Genomic DNA, 17,472 nt, shown 5'->3' on the forward strand with positions numbered 1-17,472 from the left:
ATTTCTCTTGGGACAACTTCAGAACACCTTCTGATCTATTTCTGGAAATCCTCATACCAAGGATTTGTTTGGCTGGACCAAGATCCTTCATCTCAAAGTTTTCTAACATCTGTTGCTTCAACCTGTTAATTTCAGTCATATTTGATCCTGCTATCAACATGTCATCAACATACAAAGCAAGAATAATATAATTGTCAGCAAATTTCTTAACATAGCAACAATGATCCATGTCACATCTATTAAAACCTGAGTTGCTCATAAACTCATTAAACTTCTTGTACCACTGTCTCGGTGCCTGTTTCAGACCGTACAAGCTTTTGTGAAGCTTGCATACAAGATTCTTCGTGCCTGGAACTTCAAAACCTTCAGGTTGTGTCATATAAATCTCTTCTTCCAAATCACCATGTAGGAATGCAGTTTTAACATCTAACTGCTCCAAGTGAAGATTCTCTGCAGCTACAATACTCAGGATAACTCTTATAGTGGTCATTTTGACAACCGGAGAAAAAATCTCTGTGAAGTCAATTCCTTGCTTCTGCTGAAACCCTTTCACTACAAGTCTTGCCTTGTACCTTCTGCTGCCATCAGATTCTTCCTTCAGTCTATAGACCCATCTGTTCTGTAGAGCTTTCTTTCCTTCTGGTAACTTGGTCAGAGACCATGTTCCATTCTTCTGAAGGGACGTCATCTCGTCTTTCATTGCTAGCTCCCACTTGATAGAGTCATTCCCCTGCATGGCTTCACCAAAATATTCTGGCTCTCCAGCATCAGTTAACAACAGATAATTCAACGAAGGAGAATACCTTTGTGGTGCTTTCAGCGTTCTTGTAGATCTCCTCACTTGAGTTATAGGAGTTTCAATTACTGCTGTTGGCTCTTGTTCCAGCTCAACTTCTACCCCATCATCCTCGTTCTCGGGATTAATCTGGTTTCTTTTGGCTACATCACTTTCTGAAATTTCTTCCAATGCCACTCTTTCAGAAAGTTCCAACTGTTTACTTGAACTCATAGATTCTGCAGAAGACCTGTCTTTATAAAGCACACTTTCATTAAAAGTAACATTTCTGCTTCTAATGATTTTCCTGTTTTGTTCATCCCAAAACCTGTAGCCATACATATCAGACTCATAGCCAATAAAGAAGCATTTTATGGCCTTGGGGTCCAATTTGTCTCTCCTATCGGAGTCTATAAGAACATAAGAGACACAACCGAAGACTTTCAGATGTGAAAGACTTACCTCCTTTCCAGACCATACCTCTTCAGGCAACTGATAATCCAAGGGAACAAATGGTCCTCGATTTATCAGGTAAGCTGCTGTATTAATGGCATCTGCCCAAAACATTTTTGGCAACCCGGACTGGATTCGCATACATCTAGCCCTTTCGTTCAAGGTCCTGTTCATTCTTTCTGCGACACTATTTTGCTCAGGTGTACCTGGTATTGTCTTGATCATTCTGATCCCATTTTCTGAACAAAACTTTTTGAACTCCTGGCTGTCATACTCCCCGCCATTATCAGATTTCAGACTCTTAATCTTCAAGCCTGTCTGATTTTCAACTTCTGTTTTCCACCCTTTAAACACAGAAAACACATCAGATTTATTTTTGAGAAAATAAACCCATACCTTTCTTGTTGAGTCATCTATGAAGGTGACATAATAGCGTGAACCTCCAAGAGATTTCACTGGGGCTGGACCCCACACATCTGTATGCACCAATTCGAGCTTTTCTGATTTTGATTTCCTGCCTGCTTTTGAGAAGCTAACCTTTCTCTGTTTCCCCAAAATGCAATGCTCACAAACACCAAGATTAACATGCTTCAAATTTGACACCTTACCCTTTGATGCCATGATCTTCATTCCTTTTTCACTCATGTGTCCAAGTCTTTGATGCCATATAGATGAGCTATTGACAGCTTCAGTTACTGCTATCATGTCCTCCTCTGCAACCATATAAAGGGAGCCTCGTTTCTTTCCTCGAGCTACAACCAGATTGCCTTTCGTCACCTTCCAAGCTCCACCCCCAAAAGTGGTGTGATAACCCTCATCATCCAACTAGCCTATAGAGATCAAATTTCTCTTTATTCCAGGGACAAGTCTGACGTTATGCAATGTCCATAGAGTTCCATTAGAGGATCTGATATCAATATCACCTCTTCCCACAATATCAAGTGGTTTTCCATCTGCAAGATAAACCTTTCCAAACTTTCCACATATATAGTTAGATAATAATTCTTTTGAAGGAATAGTATGAAAAGATGCACCTGAATCAATAACCCATGAATCAACAGGACTATCCAAGCTGCAAATTAATGCGTCTGCTACTTCCTCAGTTGCTGCATTAGCAGATTCATCATCATCTTGCCTCTTTTGGTAATTTTTCTTCTTCCTTGGGGCTTTGCATTGATTGGTGAAGTGACCTTTTCTGTCACAATTCCAGCAAGTGATGTCATTCCTGACTCTTGTCTGACTTCTGCCTCTTGATTTTGATCTGCCTCGGCCTTGGCTTTGATTGTGACTCTTCTGGCTACCTCTTCCTCTACTTTCAGTATTCAATGCTGAACCGGAAGTGTTTGAAGACTCTCCTGAATCTTTCCTGTGAATATCTTCGCTTAAGATCAGGTCTCTGATGTCATCAAACTTCAGCTTGTTATCCCTTGCGGAGTTACTAACCGCAGTGACAGTTGCAGCCCAACTATCCGGTAAGGATTGTAACAGACTCAAGGCCATCAATTAGTCGTCAAAGGTAATCTTCACTGACGATAGCTGCGAAATAATTGTATTAAAGCTATTAATGTGTTCAGTTACAGAGTTACCTTCTCCCATTCTGAGATTGAATAGACGTCGTATCAGATGTACTTTATTGGCGGCAGATGGCTTCTCGTACATATTTGATAATGCCTTCATCAGATCTGCAGTAGTCTTCTCATTCACAATGTTGAAGGCAACATTTTTGGATAACGTCAATCTGATCACACCAAGGGCCTGTCGATCTAACAGATCCCAGTCTTCCTGCTTCATGTCGTTTGGCTTCTTCCCTGTCAAGGGTTGATACAACTTCTTTTGGTATAGATAGTCCTCCATCTGCATCTTCCAAAACCCGAAGTCTCTGCCATCGGACCTCTCGATCTTCACCTTCCCTTCTTTTAGCGCCATTGCTCCCACTTCTTCCTCTAAACTGAGGATCTATCCCACGAACCTAAAGCTCTTGATACCAGTTGTTGGGAGCAATAATAGAAAGGAGAGAAGAGAGAAAGAAAAGTGACACAGGAGTTTTTAACGTGGTTCGGAACACAATGTGTGTACCTACGTCCACGGCTACACTAGGTAGTAATATTTCTTTGGTGTGTATAATGCTTACAATGAGGTGCTTATATATACTAGGAGTAAGTCAACCTCCTCCTTATTCTAAGCGATGTGGGACTTACAAATAGACTACATAAGCAATGTGGGACTACAAATAGACTACATAACATAACAGCTTAAACCAATAATGGTTAGCTCTCTAACCCAAGGCTCTAACCCTACACCCGACTCTATTCTTCAAGTCTTCCACAGTTCTTCAAGTTCTCCTCTCCGACTCGTACGAAGGTCAAGCTCCAGCGAAGATTTTCCATCGCCTAATAGCGTTAAGCGCCCAAACAACAAGTAGCAAACAGAAAGTTTTAACTCCATACAACTACCACATATAAAAGAGAAAATCATGCTATTCAAATTTGATTACTTAGCATGGTAAATACACTATCAATTTAACTCAAATTAGATGACAACTCATCCTATCGATCATGAAATCAAATCATATATTTAACAGAATTAAACGATATGGTTTTAAAACAGACATTAACAGAACTTAGCAACATAAACTAACTCGTGGATCAATAACTTAACAGTATAGATGTAGATCAAATTTCAACAAAACCAATAATACAAATCAACTCATATATCAACAAAACCCACAATGTAAATCAAATCAGATATCATCATGCCAACAATATAACAATAAATCAGATATCAATAATCCTCAACAATATCAATCAAACAATAACGTCTCGCAAGACGGGACAGTCATGTGAAAACATTCACTCCACTGCCACTAAGTAACGCCTCGAAAGACGGGATAGTCATGTGAAAATATCCACTCCACTACCACTTGATAACGTCTCGAAAGACGGGACGATCACGTGGGACAATATCCACCACATCGTCACTTAACGAAAACTCCAAAACATTCCGATAAATAAGCTATCAATATATATCAAGACATATATCAACAACATCAACAACATATATTTGAATCAGATAATACATAATCAACAATATATAATTAAAGCAGATATAGCATAATTAACAACATATAATTAAAGCAGATATAAACATAATCAACAATATATAATTAAAGCAGATATAAACATAATCAACAATATATAATTAAAGCAGATATAAACATAATCAATTGTTAGTGTCCTATAATGCGACTATATGCTTCTACCAATATGGATCGATCAGCAACGTCTCTCAAGACGGGACGATCACGTGGGACAATCACCACCACACCGCCACTTAACGCCACAATGGACGGGACAATCACGTGTGACAATCACCACCACATTGCCACTTTACGACATCTCGAAAGATGGGACGATCACGTGGGACAATATCCACCACATCGCCACTTTATAACGCCTTGAAAGACGGGACAATCACGTGGGACAATCACCACCACATTGCCACTTCAAGTTCAAGCCCTAAATGTCAAGTTAGTCAACAACAGTCTCAAATCCAACAATCAAATCAAGGTAACCACATGTTATTCATAACTTCAACGAACATAAATCAATTCAATGCATACCAACTCAGTTCAATGACAGAAACCAGTAAACGGTCGAAGCCTCTCAGAAAACGGAGACACACGTTTCAATAAGTTCACTCGGCCGAAGCCTCCAGAAAACATTTGGCACAAGCCTCAGAAACAGTCAACATAAGCAAGCATACAACATTGCAAGCATATCGACATTTCAATCAATTGCCAATCAAATTAAACATCTTCATCTCAAGCGCATGCAGTGCGAATAAATCATGCAAGACTCAAATGACGCTCTAAAACTGAGTTACCCTTGCCTTTGCCAATTTCTCCATCCAAGCTCAACATCCCAGTCCAATCCAAAATAAAGCTCCCGAACTCAGCAAGTACCCCGGGCGTCCTCCTCCGTTGTGAAACCTCACCAATTGCTCCAAAGTCTCTTTCCTCAGCTCAACTCGTTCCAAACCTTAAGCAAAGTATCATTGCTTAGTCGCTAAGAAACAATACAACTAATAACACTATCAAAACCCGAAAAGAAGCCTTCGAAGCTCTAGAGTTCGACATTTAGGCACGAACGGACAACGGAGACTTCGTTCGCTAAAACGCGCATAACTCGAGCTACAGAACTCGGAATGACACGAAACCACAGCCAAAATTTCGACAACGGAAAGGGCTACGCTATGGCTCAGGCCATACTAACCCAAAAATTATTTTTGGACACGGTACAGCACCAAAAAGTTTCGGCCACTTTTGAAAATAGGGTTTCCGAACTTTTTCTTCGATCTAATATAATTCCTAGGTATTCGTAGGTGATATCTAGGCCAGGGAAACTCTTAGAAATATTTAACGACTGAAAATACGACTTAGGGGTATTTTGGTCCAGAATTAATGACCAAAAACTCAGTTGAAATTCTGAAAAAAAAAATGGATGGGGTTGTTCACAACGACGTTTATAGCACTTAATCTCAAGGGTACTAAGCTTGGTTGCGACTTTTTGATAATAAAGTAAGCACATGTGAAGAAAATGGGTTTTTAGTCAGTTTTTCAGATCTACGGCGACTCGATGAAAATCCGAACGATCCGATAGTGATTATAGCATGTTGGGTTGCAGTAGAAGATAGTTGGAAAGAAAAATCGAGGTAATCAGACATTTTTACAAAAAGCTCAAAACTTTGAGCACATAAATAGATAGAATAAGCCGACAGAAAGCAGAAATAGAAGTAAGATTAAGCATCCTTACCTCTGTGCCTACGCGTAGCTTCTGAAATCAGGACGATCGGACAAGAACTCACGAAGAAATCCTCTCCCTCTCTCTCTACAAACCCGCGGCCTCTCTCTCTAGTTGGTGGGAAATGAGATATTTTCTCATTTCCCGCCTTTTATAGCGGACGTCGAAAAAGTAAACTTCGAGGTTTTCCGAAACCGGTCGTTCTGGTAATTCCGTCTAACAATAAGAAGTGAATATCTGGCGACAGAATGCCAGAACTCAAAATGAAGTTCTCAAAATTGAAGAAAACGATATAAACGGAGTATTGGCCAAAATACGCCGGAAAACTACTTTTTGCAGTCGACGTCGGATGGAGAAACTTCCTTATGAAGAAATGTCGCAATTGCTGAAAGAATTGTGAAAATGCGGATGGAAATTTTGTTAGAAGCTCCGAATAGAAAAACTCTTCATTCAGGGTCTTAATTAAAGTCCCCGAGAAGTTAAAGTCTAGCTTCGACGGACTTCCGGGAAGCAAAACCTAACAAGCGTACAGTTCAGGGTTTCGTATTGAAACACTGGTCATGGGAAAAATACCTAGAGGTTCTTATTCTCCCTTCAATTCTAAAATTCTCTTAAACAGTGCTCTAGGAGCGGATATAGCCTTTTTCGGACACTCTCGACCGTAGTCGGGTGCGAATATGGCTCGTGCTATTACTTAAGCTGACTACAGTGTCAACCTCAAACATAATTTGAACTTAATTATTATATAAATAGTTTTCGTGACTCGTAATAGGACTCGAGTCATGAAAATAACATAAAACAATAAAATAAAATTACTTAATTAATCAACACGACGAAAGTAAATAAATAATCTAATTATTTAATTCGGGGTCTTACAAGGGCCAAGCACATTGAGGTAAAGTATCATCTTATTAGAGATTATGTTCAGAAGGGCGTACTTCTTCTGAAGTTTGTTGATACTGACCATCAATGGGCAGATATCTTTACAAAGCCCTTAGCAGAGGATATATTTAATTTTATACTGAAAAATCTGAATATGGACTTTTGTCCAGTATGAAGATGTATCAGAACCTCTGACTATGATGCTTCCTATCAGAAGATGTCTAGTTCAGAAGGTAACTTTGTCAGAAGCTGTGTACCCATTGGTACTCACTCTGAGACAAGACAGCAAACGTGTGTCCGTTTATTCTGATGCCTCGTTCCTTGTGCCTCTTGGGATAATCTGTTGTAATGATTCTGATCTGCTTATTCTCCACCGTGTGATATGTGCATTTACTGTTTAACTTTATATCATTAATTTCTAGCCGTTGATTTTACTTTTTGTTTTACAACCGCCAACGATTACTTTTAAACCCACTTATGCACACACGTTTTCCACTTTACTCTTTTCATTTCTCTCTCTATCTTTCAAAAGCTTTAGGTTTTCCTCAAAACTCTCTCTTCTCTCTCCTGTTCATCCTCTTTCTACCCAAACCTTCATCCACCATGGAAAGAACAGAGAAGGCTGATTCTGCAGATGGAAGAGTGTTTCCTCCTCTGGTTGTGGGACTTGCAACGGGTCAAGTTGGTCCTACTCTTCGTTCAGGAACTAGTGTACCGTCTCGTTCAGAAACTCAAGGTTCCGGGGAAACTCCTTCGGTTGCTCAGAGAAGTTGTGCAGTAACTTGCAATTTCTCACCAAAAGAACTTCAGGTTCTTTGTGAGATGCGAATTGATTTCGATAATGTAGCAAAAAATGGGTTGGATCTTCGTCCTGCAATGGAGAACCAAGGCTGGAAAGGGTATTTCAACAGGCTTGCAGGACCTATCTACGACAAGCTTGTGAAGGAATTCTGGAAACATGCAGACTATGACGATCTTCAAGTTGTTTCTTATGTGCTGGGCAAGAAGATCATTGTTACTGAAAGGTCAATTGCTTTGCTTCTAGGTCCAGAAACTATCAAGGGCTACAGATTTCAGACTAGCGACTCCAAGTCAAAGGCAGTCAAGGACAACATCAATTCAATGTTGTACGCCAACTGGAAACCTGGAAAATCTGATTACAAGACGAAGGATCTTCATCCTGGCCTAAGGATCTGGCACAAGATCATTCTGAATTGTTTCAATCCCAGACCCTCTGGAAGCTCTCCTGACTACATCAACTTCAATCAGAAGGTGATGTTGTACTTCATCAAGACTGGGTAAAAGGTCTGTCTTCCTTACTTCTTGTTCAATTATCTGAAGGATTGCATCAAGAGATCAAGAACAACTGTTGTTGTGACCAAGAACACAATCAAATACATTTCGTTTAGAAGGCTGTTGTCTGATATCTTTGTTGAGAGCAACTTGGTCAAGGACTTGATCGATGCAGGTTGCACTGAAGACTTATCCACTCTCGCTGGAGAAGCCTTTACTCCTACAACTATGAAGAGGATGTGCCTCATAGAAAAGAAAGTTGAGGATAACTCTACCTTCACACAAGATGAGATTAAGGGACGAAGAGTTCCTCTCAATGATTATCCTCTCTGGTCTAAGGCTGATGATCCAGAAGCAATCATGTTCTATCTTGAGGATCTGAAGAGTCAAGGTCTGGAAATTGATGTAGATGAGTTCTTCAGAATTCTTCCAGACGCTCCTGATTATGACTCTCATAAGAAGAGGAAGACAAAGAGGAAGAAGGAAGATACTTCTGATGCCAAGGATGACTCTGAGGATGGCAACGATGATGAGCCACCACCTCAGAAGAAGAAGAAAAAGGGTCAGAATTGTAACCAAGGCCATCAACCAGGAAACCCAACAAGCACCAAGGCCTACCAGAGTTACAAGGTCTTCAGTCGTGAACTCAAGTAAGTTTGTAGTTTTTTCTGATAATGATAACTCTGATGATGCTGTTACTGGTTCTTCTCATATTCCTACCTCAACGTTACCTCCTCGTTCACCAAAATACACCTCTGTCACGAAACCAAACACAATCATCTCCACAACCACCACTTGTTCATCACCACCCAAGACCTCATTAATCCAACCTTCCATTGAAGATGAACCTCTGTGGCAGAGAATCCAAAATCCACAACCCTCTCAACCTACTTCACCTATTCTACTTCCATATCCTCAACAAGCCTCTGAACAACAAGCCTCTGAACAGCAAGCCTCTGACCAACAAACCTCTGACCATTCTGCACAAGAAACTCCTTCTCCCACTCCATCCATACCTTTTGTTACCAATGCTGCAGTTTTCTCACCATCCAACAACTCTGAATCTGGTCACCAATTCATTCAAGTTGCCAGGGGTATGATCTCAGATCTTTCAGAGAATATCATTAGAGCTCCAAGTCCAAACTGTTATCCAGGTCTAAGACCAGAACCTCTCGCTCCTGAACCACTTGATGCGGTTCCTCTGAATGTTGTCTTTCCTCCTCCAAAGGAAACAACAGAACCTAAAGTCTCTCTTTCCAACTACTCACCAGTAACCTCTCAGGACTTTGAATTTCAAAATCCTGAAGTCAGCCAATCTGACCAAATTCCAGCACCAAACACCTCTGTTCAGATGACTCTGAAAAAAGTGTCTCTTCAAGTAGCCTCTGATACTCAAGCAACCTCTGAAGCCACTAGCAGTAATCTTGCTCCTCCACCATCACCTGAACCCAATCTTCAGATCATTCCCTATACCTACCCTGAACCAGAAACACTTCTGGAGTGCATCAACTCATTTCATGAGCAAGCTTCAATGAAAGTGAGAAATCTGTATGCTGCCACTGATCTCAGTGAGAAATCATACATTGTTGCCAATCAATGGGGACGTCTCTGCAATTGGTTCCATGATCAGATTGACGATATGATGGTCGTTTATGCTGAAGAAAGAGATGCAAAAATTGACGCTGCTAAGCAGAGGTTAGCTGCAAGAAACAGAAGAAGAGAAGCTTTGCATGAAATGTGTCTGAGAGAAAAGCTTTGGCAGACTATGGAAGAAGCCAGAATAAGGAAAGAACAAGAAGAACCTGTCAAGAAGCAACTTGCATTATCTGAAGCCGCTAAGCTTGAATCTGCTCGTTTGGAAGCTCTTGAACAAGCTGCTAAGTTAGAAGCTGAGGCTGGTGCTCTGAAAGCTCATGCCCTTGCCTCTGATGCCGCAATGGCCTCCTCCTCTGCTCAAGTCATTGGTTCGGTTCCTGGCTCTGACATTCCTTCAACCTCTGATCAAGTCGTTCCTCCTACTGCAACTGGACCTGAAATTGCCTCTATTCATGCAAGACTTGATTCTTTCCAGGGTCAACTCGATCAACAAGCTGCTATCAACAAAGGCGTGCAAGACATGTTCAATATTATTCTCAGCGGATTGCCAGCACCCCAGCCCTAGACTTAGGAACTCTATTTCTTTTGCACTTTCTTTTCTTATTATGTCTTTAAACTCTTTTATATTCATGTTGTTTCTCAACCTTGTCTTTAATTCGCTAACTCTTCCTTCTTCTGATAGTTTATTCTCAATTTATTTTTTCGCATTTTAATTAACAAACACACAATATTTGCAAAAACACATCCTTTATTTCATCATTTCAAACATTGCATTACATCTAAAATGGAGGATTTTTCCTCATGGCTTTACATTGTCGACGCATCTCTGCCTTCTCAAGCTCCAGACGATGCTGTTGGTACTCCAAGCGCACCAAGTTCTGCCGAATCTCCTTCTTCTCCTCCTCAGGAGACTCTGCCCTGCCTTCAAGTGCAGCCTCCACCGCACGGATCTCTGCATAGTTGTTCAACTCCCGCTGGTAAAGGTCTTGCAGTTCCACCACGAACTCCAGGAACCCTCTGAGCGTGACGTCCAACTCTGGACTCAGCTCCATGCCTAGCAACTGGTTTGTCAGTTGGTAGATGCTAGGACCCTCTGGGTGTCTCACGTTGAAGAAGAGATCTTCCTCAAAAGCTTTCTTCCTAAGCTCACTCATGCATATCTCGAAGGAAGCCATTGCAGTATTTGTTAATAGAAGCGGATGAATTGTGAAGACTGTTATAGAATCACTGCTATTTATATACAAGTTTAGTCTCCAGAAGTTAATGTTGTAGCAGTTTCTCGAGGTGTTTCTCTGAAAACAGATGCAAGTCATCAATTTTCCTGGCCGGTGGTAAACGTTCTTCTCCGTCTTGGCCGGTATTTTTCACGTCATTTATTTTTCTTCATCTGCATTAATTAATTACTAGATATTATACCCGTGCGTTGCACGGGTTTATTCACGATATTTTTTATATTATATGAAAATTACTATAATGTAATTACATAAATAATAAATATTAAAATATTTCTACATATAAATATAACTGAAAAAATTATTGTGTTTAGATCTCGAAATAGATAGTATTACAGTTTTTTTGATGCATTAAATTACTTGTATTCGAATTCTCTTTTTTTTTTTGGGAAGAGATATTAAACTCACGGCTTTCGGCTGTGGGGATACCTTGGTATTCGAATTCTCTTTATGTAAATAAAAGATATTACTGAAATATAAAAAAATTTGAAAAAGAAAATATTATTAATAACATAAGAAAACTTGAGAAAATATTTTTACTACAATGTTTTTCAAATAATACACACATGCAGTATATTTAATAGCAAATATCTTTCAGAGACATTCATTTAATTTTGAAACTATTTTTCTAGATTGTTCATTAATAAATTTTATATTTACTACTATTTAATTTCAATTATTAATATTGTCTACATATAAATAAGTTTCTTAATTTTTTTTCTCTCAATTTATGATTGATAGTTAATATTCTAACTATTTTTAAGTACTACGTAATAAATTTTTCTTTTGTATAAGAAAATGAAAAGTTGACATTTAATAGTTAATAATATAGTTAATAACATAAAATATTCATCAATAATTTATTACTATCATTACGTTCAAAAAAAAATTATTACTATCAATATTAAGAAAAATCACAAATTAATTTGAAATTATTTTTTAAAATAACACAAAACTACATTATAGTCAATTTAAACAACATGCATAATCATTTCAGATTTTAAAAGAAAATTCCTATGTTATTGTACCCATATTGAGAGGAGATATTTCTCAACACTCTAATATTATATATATATATATATATAATTATATATATATATTTCTCTTTAAAAAAAGTAAATTCCAAAATATATATTTACAAAAAGCATTCAACCATTAACTAATTTCAATATTTAACATGTTTATTTTTATTTAAAAGATATTAATTCGTGTTATTTTTGTATCTAACTTTAGCACTTAATTTTTTATTTATACGTAAAATGTAGTAATAAGTTTTATTGGTTAATTTTTAAAATTCATCAACTTATGATGATAATTAAAATTAAAATTAATATTTTAGTTTTAATTTTAATATATAAGAGTTTGAGATTTTTTTACAATTAGTTATAAATGTACATTTTATTTTACTATATATGTTTAACAATGTAAAGTTAGTCAATTTAAATTATTATTATTCAAAATTTGTGTTCAAGTTATAATTAATAGGTAAAATTTAATCACTATTAAAAATTATTTTAAAATATGGGAAATTGAAAAGGTTTTTTTAATTTGGAAATTGAAAGGTTTAACAATTATTAATTAATATAATGAATAATAAAGTAAATGTAGCTATTTTTTAGTTTTGTATTTTATTATCTAATGTATTTATAATTAAGGTGGTAATCAATGCAAAAAAGTTCAAGTCTCCTTTACATATATATATAGATATAGATTTTTAATAATGTAAAGTTAGTCAATTTAAATTATTATTATTCAAAATTTGTCTTCAAGTTATAATTAATAGTTAAAATTTAATCACTATTAAAAATTATTTTAAAATATGGGAAATTGAAAAGTTTTTTTTTTAATTTGGAAATTGAAAGGTTTAACAATTATTAATTAATATAATGAATAATAAAGTAAATGTAGTTATTTTTTAGTTTTGTATTTTATTATCTAATGTATTTAATATTAAGGTGGTAATCAATGCAAAAAAGTTCAAGTCTCCTTTACATATATATATAGATAGATATAGATTTTCTTAATTAGTCTTATTATCTATTTATCTTTTTCTCCATTTTTTTTAAACTTAGACCTTCTCTAAGGGGGAGTACCTTGTACTTCAAGCTAAGTTTTTCACACCCCATTCTTTTTGCTTATGACAAAAAGGGGGAGTACACCCAGTTTTTGATGTGTAAGTTGTGTTAGTGTGATTTATTTTTCTTTTGGAGAATTTTAAGTGATCCATCATTATGACCATAGATCTGTCAGTGGGGCACTAGCAAGGAATACATCTTCACTTCTTCTGAAGTGATCATATGCTCTGATCTGTTAACTCTGATACCTTTTCCTTGTTTTGACTCTGATTATTCATGCGCTCTGATAATCTCATATATATATGAATCTGACTGATATATCACTCTGATCACTATTATTTTTTAAGCTCAGAATCTATACGCTACTAATATCTTTATTAAGTCTTAGATTCAGAGGGAGCTTAGCTTTGAATCAAGCTGTGACTTGGATTCAGAACGAGCAAAATAAACCATACATCTCAGGATAAATTTACCTCCGATACCCTAAACTCTGAGTGTATTCAGTTTACTGTTTGAGAATTGTTCATCAAAATACTTGGTTTTGTCATCATCAAAAAGGGGGAGATTGTAAGACCAAGATTTGGTCATGTAGTACAACTCTATGTTTTGATGATTACATGTTAACTATTGTGTATGAACAATTATGGTACTCTAACGTTGTTTTCTTTGTGTTTAAATGACAGGCTCTGACTCTGATCAAAAGACACTTTCTTAGAAGCACTAAGTCAAAAAGAGACACCAACGCAACTCTTTCGCACTCACTATGTTCTGATTGAACAGTAGTATATGCTTCAGAAGTTCTGAAGATGATAAGCTCTGACGTGGATTCAGATCACTTAAAGTTCTAAAGACCAGAAGCTCTGAAGGTCCAGAGGCTCTGAAAGTCCAGAAGTTCTGAAGGTCCAGAAGCTAAGAAGTGAAGACTCTGATGTCCAAGAGTAAGCTGGCTCTAAAGACCAAGTACTTCCAACTCTGATGTCCAGAAGCAGAAGATACGAAGGTCAGAGGATCCAAGCTTCCCTCTGACTCTAATCACCAAGCTTCACAAGTTCCAACATGAAGCGTCGTCTGATCAGAAGTCAACTAGGATAAGGCTCACGTCGCTATCCAAGTACAAAAGCAATTGTACTATCCTGACGACCTTACTTAAGATGTTCAGCCACAGCAGAATCTAGAAGTTTCGGATTTGCCCTCCAACGGTAGCATTTCAAACAACGAATACAACCCTAATCCTTGGAGTATAAATAGAGGTTGAAGTTGGAAGAAGACGCTAAGAAAGAAACTTTGTGCAATACTCAAGCGATATTCCATCTTTTTCTTAGAAATCTTTCTTCATCGTTCTAATTGTGTTTACCCTAGCTTTCTTAGAAGCATTTCATTGTAAACAAAACCTTTCAAACAGTTTGTTTGTATTTCCTTAAGGGACCAAGTTTGGTCAGCTCCTTGAAAAGACTAAGAGAGTGAATCTTAGTGTTTGCTAGTTCATTGTATTGTTAGTCACTGAGCAGGTTGCTAGTGCAGTTGTAACAAACATTGAATAGTGAAAGAAGGAAGAAATCACCTTAACGGGTGGACTGGACTAGCTTGAGCGATTATCAAGTGAACCAGGATAAAATACTTGTGTGCTTCTCTTCATCTCTTATCTTTGCACCTTGTGTTGTTTGTTCGAGAGATTTGTCGAAATCTCAAGAGGGAAAATTTTTTAGCTGACAACGCTATTCAACCCCCCCCCCTTCTATCGTTTTTCATACCTTCACAAACTGGTCATTCTTCAAGCTATTCATAAGAATTGGAAAGAAAATGCAAACAAAAGCATGTAGTATAGTAATGTAAAGAACTCACCTTTAGGTTTTACTCGACCTCCTCTTCGTGTTCAAAATTGAAAAAAACGAACATCATCAACAAGATTGGGGAGATTGAATTCTTGAACTTACATTGTTGCTGGTGTCAGACATTGAAACTGCTAACAAAGATAAATTCTTGAGGCACGTTAACTCTGCTTCCTTATGAAAGTGTGTTTCTTCTACTGGATCTCGATCCAAAATCAACCAGAAAGAAAAGGCTTGATCTGGGTGTGGCTAGGCTTGGGTAGCTTGATCTGGGTGTGATTGGACTTTGGGTGGCTTGATCGGGGTGTTGAAGGATTTGGGGAAGAACAAGAAGAGAGGATAGAGAAGAACAAGAACGTGTATTCTTTTTTTTTAATTAACAATTGTAAAAGGGCTCTGGAAATATAATTTTCTAATTAATTAATAATTTTAGAGTTTTTTTTATAATTTTTAAAATTTAATTTTTAATTAATAATTATCCACATCATTTAAGCAGAAAATCCACAAGGAAAATCTAGAAGAAGTAGATGACATTGGCATGAATTTACATCTTCAATGGCATGTCTGTTTCTTTTGTAGGAGTGTTATCTTTAGTTTAAGTTTTAAATTTAAAAATATAATGTATTCAATGCTATCGGGATCAATCAATATCAATATATATTAGAAAAGAAGAACTTGATCAAGCTGATTTAGTGACGTGTCATTATCACATTAATTCTTAGTGACGTGTCATTCTCACGTTAATTCTCATAAAAAAAAATTCCACGTGTCATTCTCAGGTTAATTCTCATAAAAAAATACATTTTTAAATTTTAGATTTGATTAGGATTTAGGTTGTTTATTTCTTGATTTTATCTTAATATATTTTATTATTTATTTTTAGAGTATTAATTAATTTCTCTACTCTTTCTCTTCTTGCTTTGGATTATCAATATTTATTTGGGTTCTTATTTTCTATTTTCATTTTATTTCTTTGTTCTTTTCTAAGTATGATGAAGAGAATCCTAACGAGAAGAAACTATAGGAACCCAATAATTGACAAGAGAAGAAAGAAGAATCTAAGTTCGTGTGAGTGGTGAGTTTCTGATTCAGGTTCGATGTGAGAATTTTTTATAAGTTTTTCCCCCTCTAGATTGTGATTACTTCATTGGTGAGATTCATGATAGATTGTGGAGACCCCAAGCTATAGGTGCTCGGAGCTGCTTGCTGATTTTCCCTATGGCTTCAACTCAGATATTTGGTATCAAAGAGCTCTTTTATGTTTAATCATTCATTATATTTCTTTTCAAGTTGGTCATGATGCATGAAGGCTAATTAATTGATGTTCCTTCTCTTTTGAGTTAATTTGCTAGCCGAGATAAGATGAGAATGCTTAAATGATGAAATTCAAATCCTTTCTTCACTAGATTTCAGTTTCATTGACAGGTTGAACTTAGTTGTCATTGTTTATGCTTATTTTCTTATAAGTTTTTCTTTTCATTTGTGTATCAGGTTTTCCTTCATTATTATGAGATAATTATGCTTTATTCTATGAGCCTGTCTCCTCAATTGCGGTTGCTTTGCATTAAGGAAGTTGAGTCCGGTCAAGTATTGTGATAATTTTTAAATGCTATCATCATCATTGTCCTTGGGTTGGATCTTTGGTTTGCAAACTTTTATTTTCTGGTGAAAGTAAGTTTTGGGAGAATGGGGGATTGATCCCATCTCAAAGTCCAAAGAAAAGTTGTTATGGTATTTGTAGTGATAGTTTCTTTTAGTTGTAGAATATAGAAGGTTTTGTATCATATTTTATATTTAATCCAAGCTTTTTGATTAAAAGACAAATTTTCAGTGAATTGTGTTTTTGTGTCATAATAACTTTGCTCTTTTCTTCCAAGTTTATTAGTCGGTGATGCATCATAATATTAGGACAATCTAACTATCAAATGGTAGCTTAGTGGTGTATATTATTTGACTTGAAAGCAGGGGCAGAGGTATGAATTTCAGAAAGGGGGGACTAAGATATAAAGGAACATAATTTGTAAGAAAATTTCAATTTTTATCAACTAAAGAATGTGCAAAAAAAATAAACAAAACAAGAATGAAGTAGCAGCCCAACCTAAGAAAAAACTCCTTTGTTGAAGGCCAAAACTTAAATGGGACATTTTACAAACAGTTGGTGTGCATAATTTTTATAACTTTTTTTACAAGCAAAACACAAAAACCACAAATTTAATCTCATATAATCAGACCGATTAACAAGGTTATTAAAACTGGACCGTTGATCAAATCGGTGAGGGAATTGGTTCACCGTTCATTGGATCAATCATAGTTGAATTGTGGTATGACCGGTATAGCCGCTATAAATTAAATATATCATTTTAAAAAATTATATAGTAGATTACAAAAATTGATATTAAATAATTACCAAATTTTAACTGAGAAGTTAAATTTATATGTACCTTAAATATCACAGATTCAAATTGATTTCAAATAGTTTTAGAGGATTGTTTAAAAATTAACACAAAAAAATGCTATCAGATGCTTCGTATAAGTTAA

The 17,472-nt window shown here is 36.5% G+C and overlaps 1 protein-coding gene across 1 annotated transcript; it reads right to left on the reverse strand.

The window, feature by feature from the left end:
• Window positions 1–2,148: 2,148 nt before the first annotated feature.
• On the reverse strand, window positions 2,149–3,182 carry LOC130724220 (uncharacterized). The gene has a single exon (XM_057575405.1). It carries the CDS (start codon window positions 3,152–3,154, stop codon window positions 2,732–2,734), a length of 423 nt encoding a protein of 140 aa, XP_057431388.1. The 5' UTR covers window positions 3,155–3,182; the 3' UTR covers window positions 2,149–2,731.
• Window positions 3,183–17,472: the final 14,290 nt, after the last annotated feature.

Source organism: Lotus japonicus, chromosome 6, assembly GCF_012489685.1.
Source record: "Lotus japonicus ecotype B-129 chromosome 6, LjGifu_v1.2".
Taxonomy (NCBI): Eukaryota; Viridiplantae; Streptophyta; class Magnoliopsida; order Fabales; family Fabaceae; genus Lotus; species Lotus japonicus.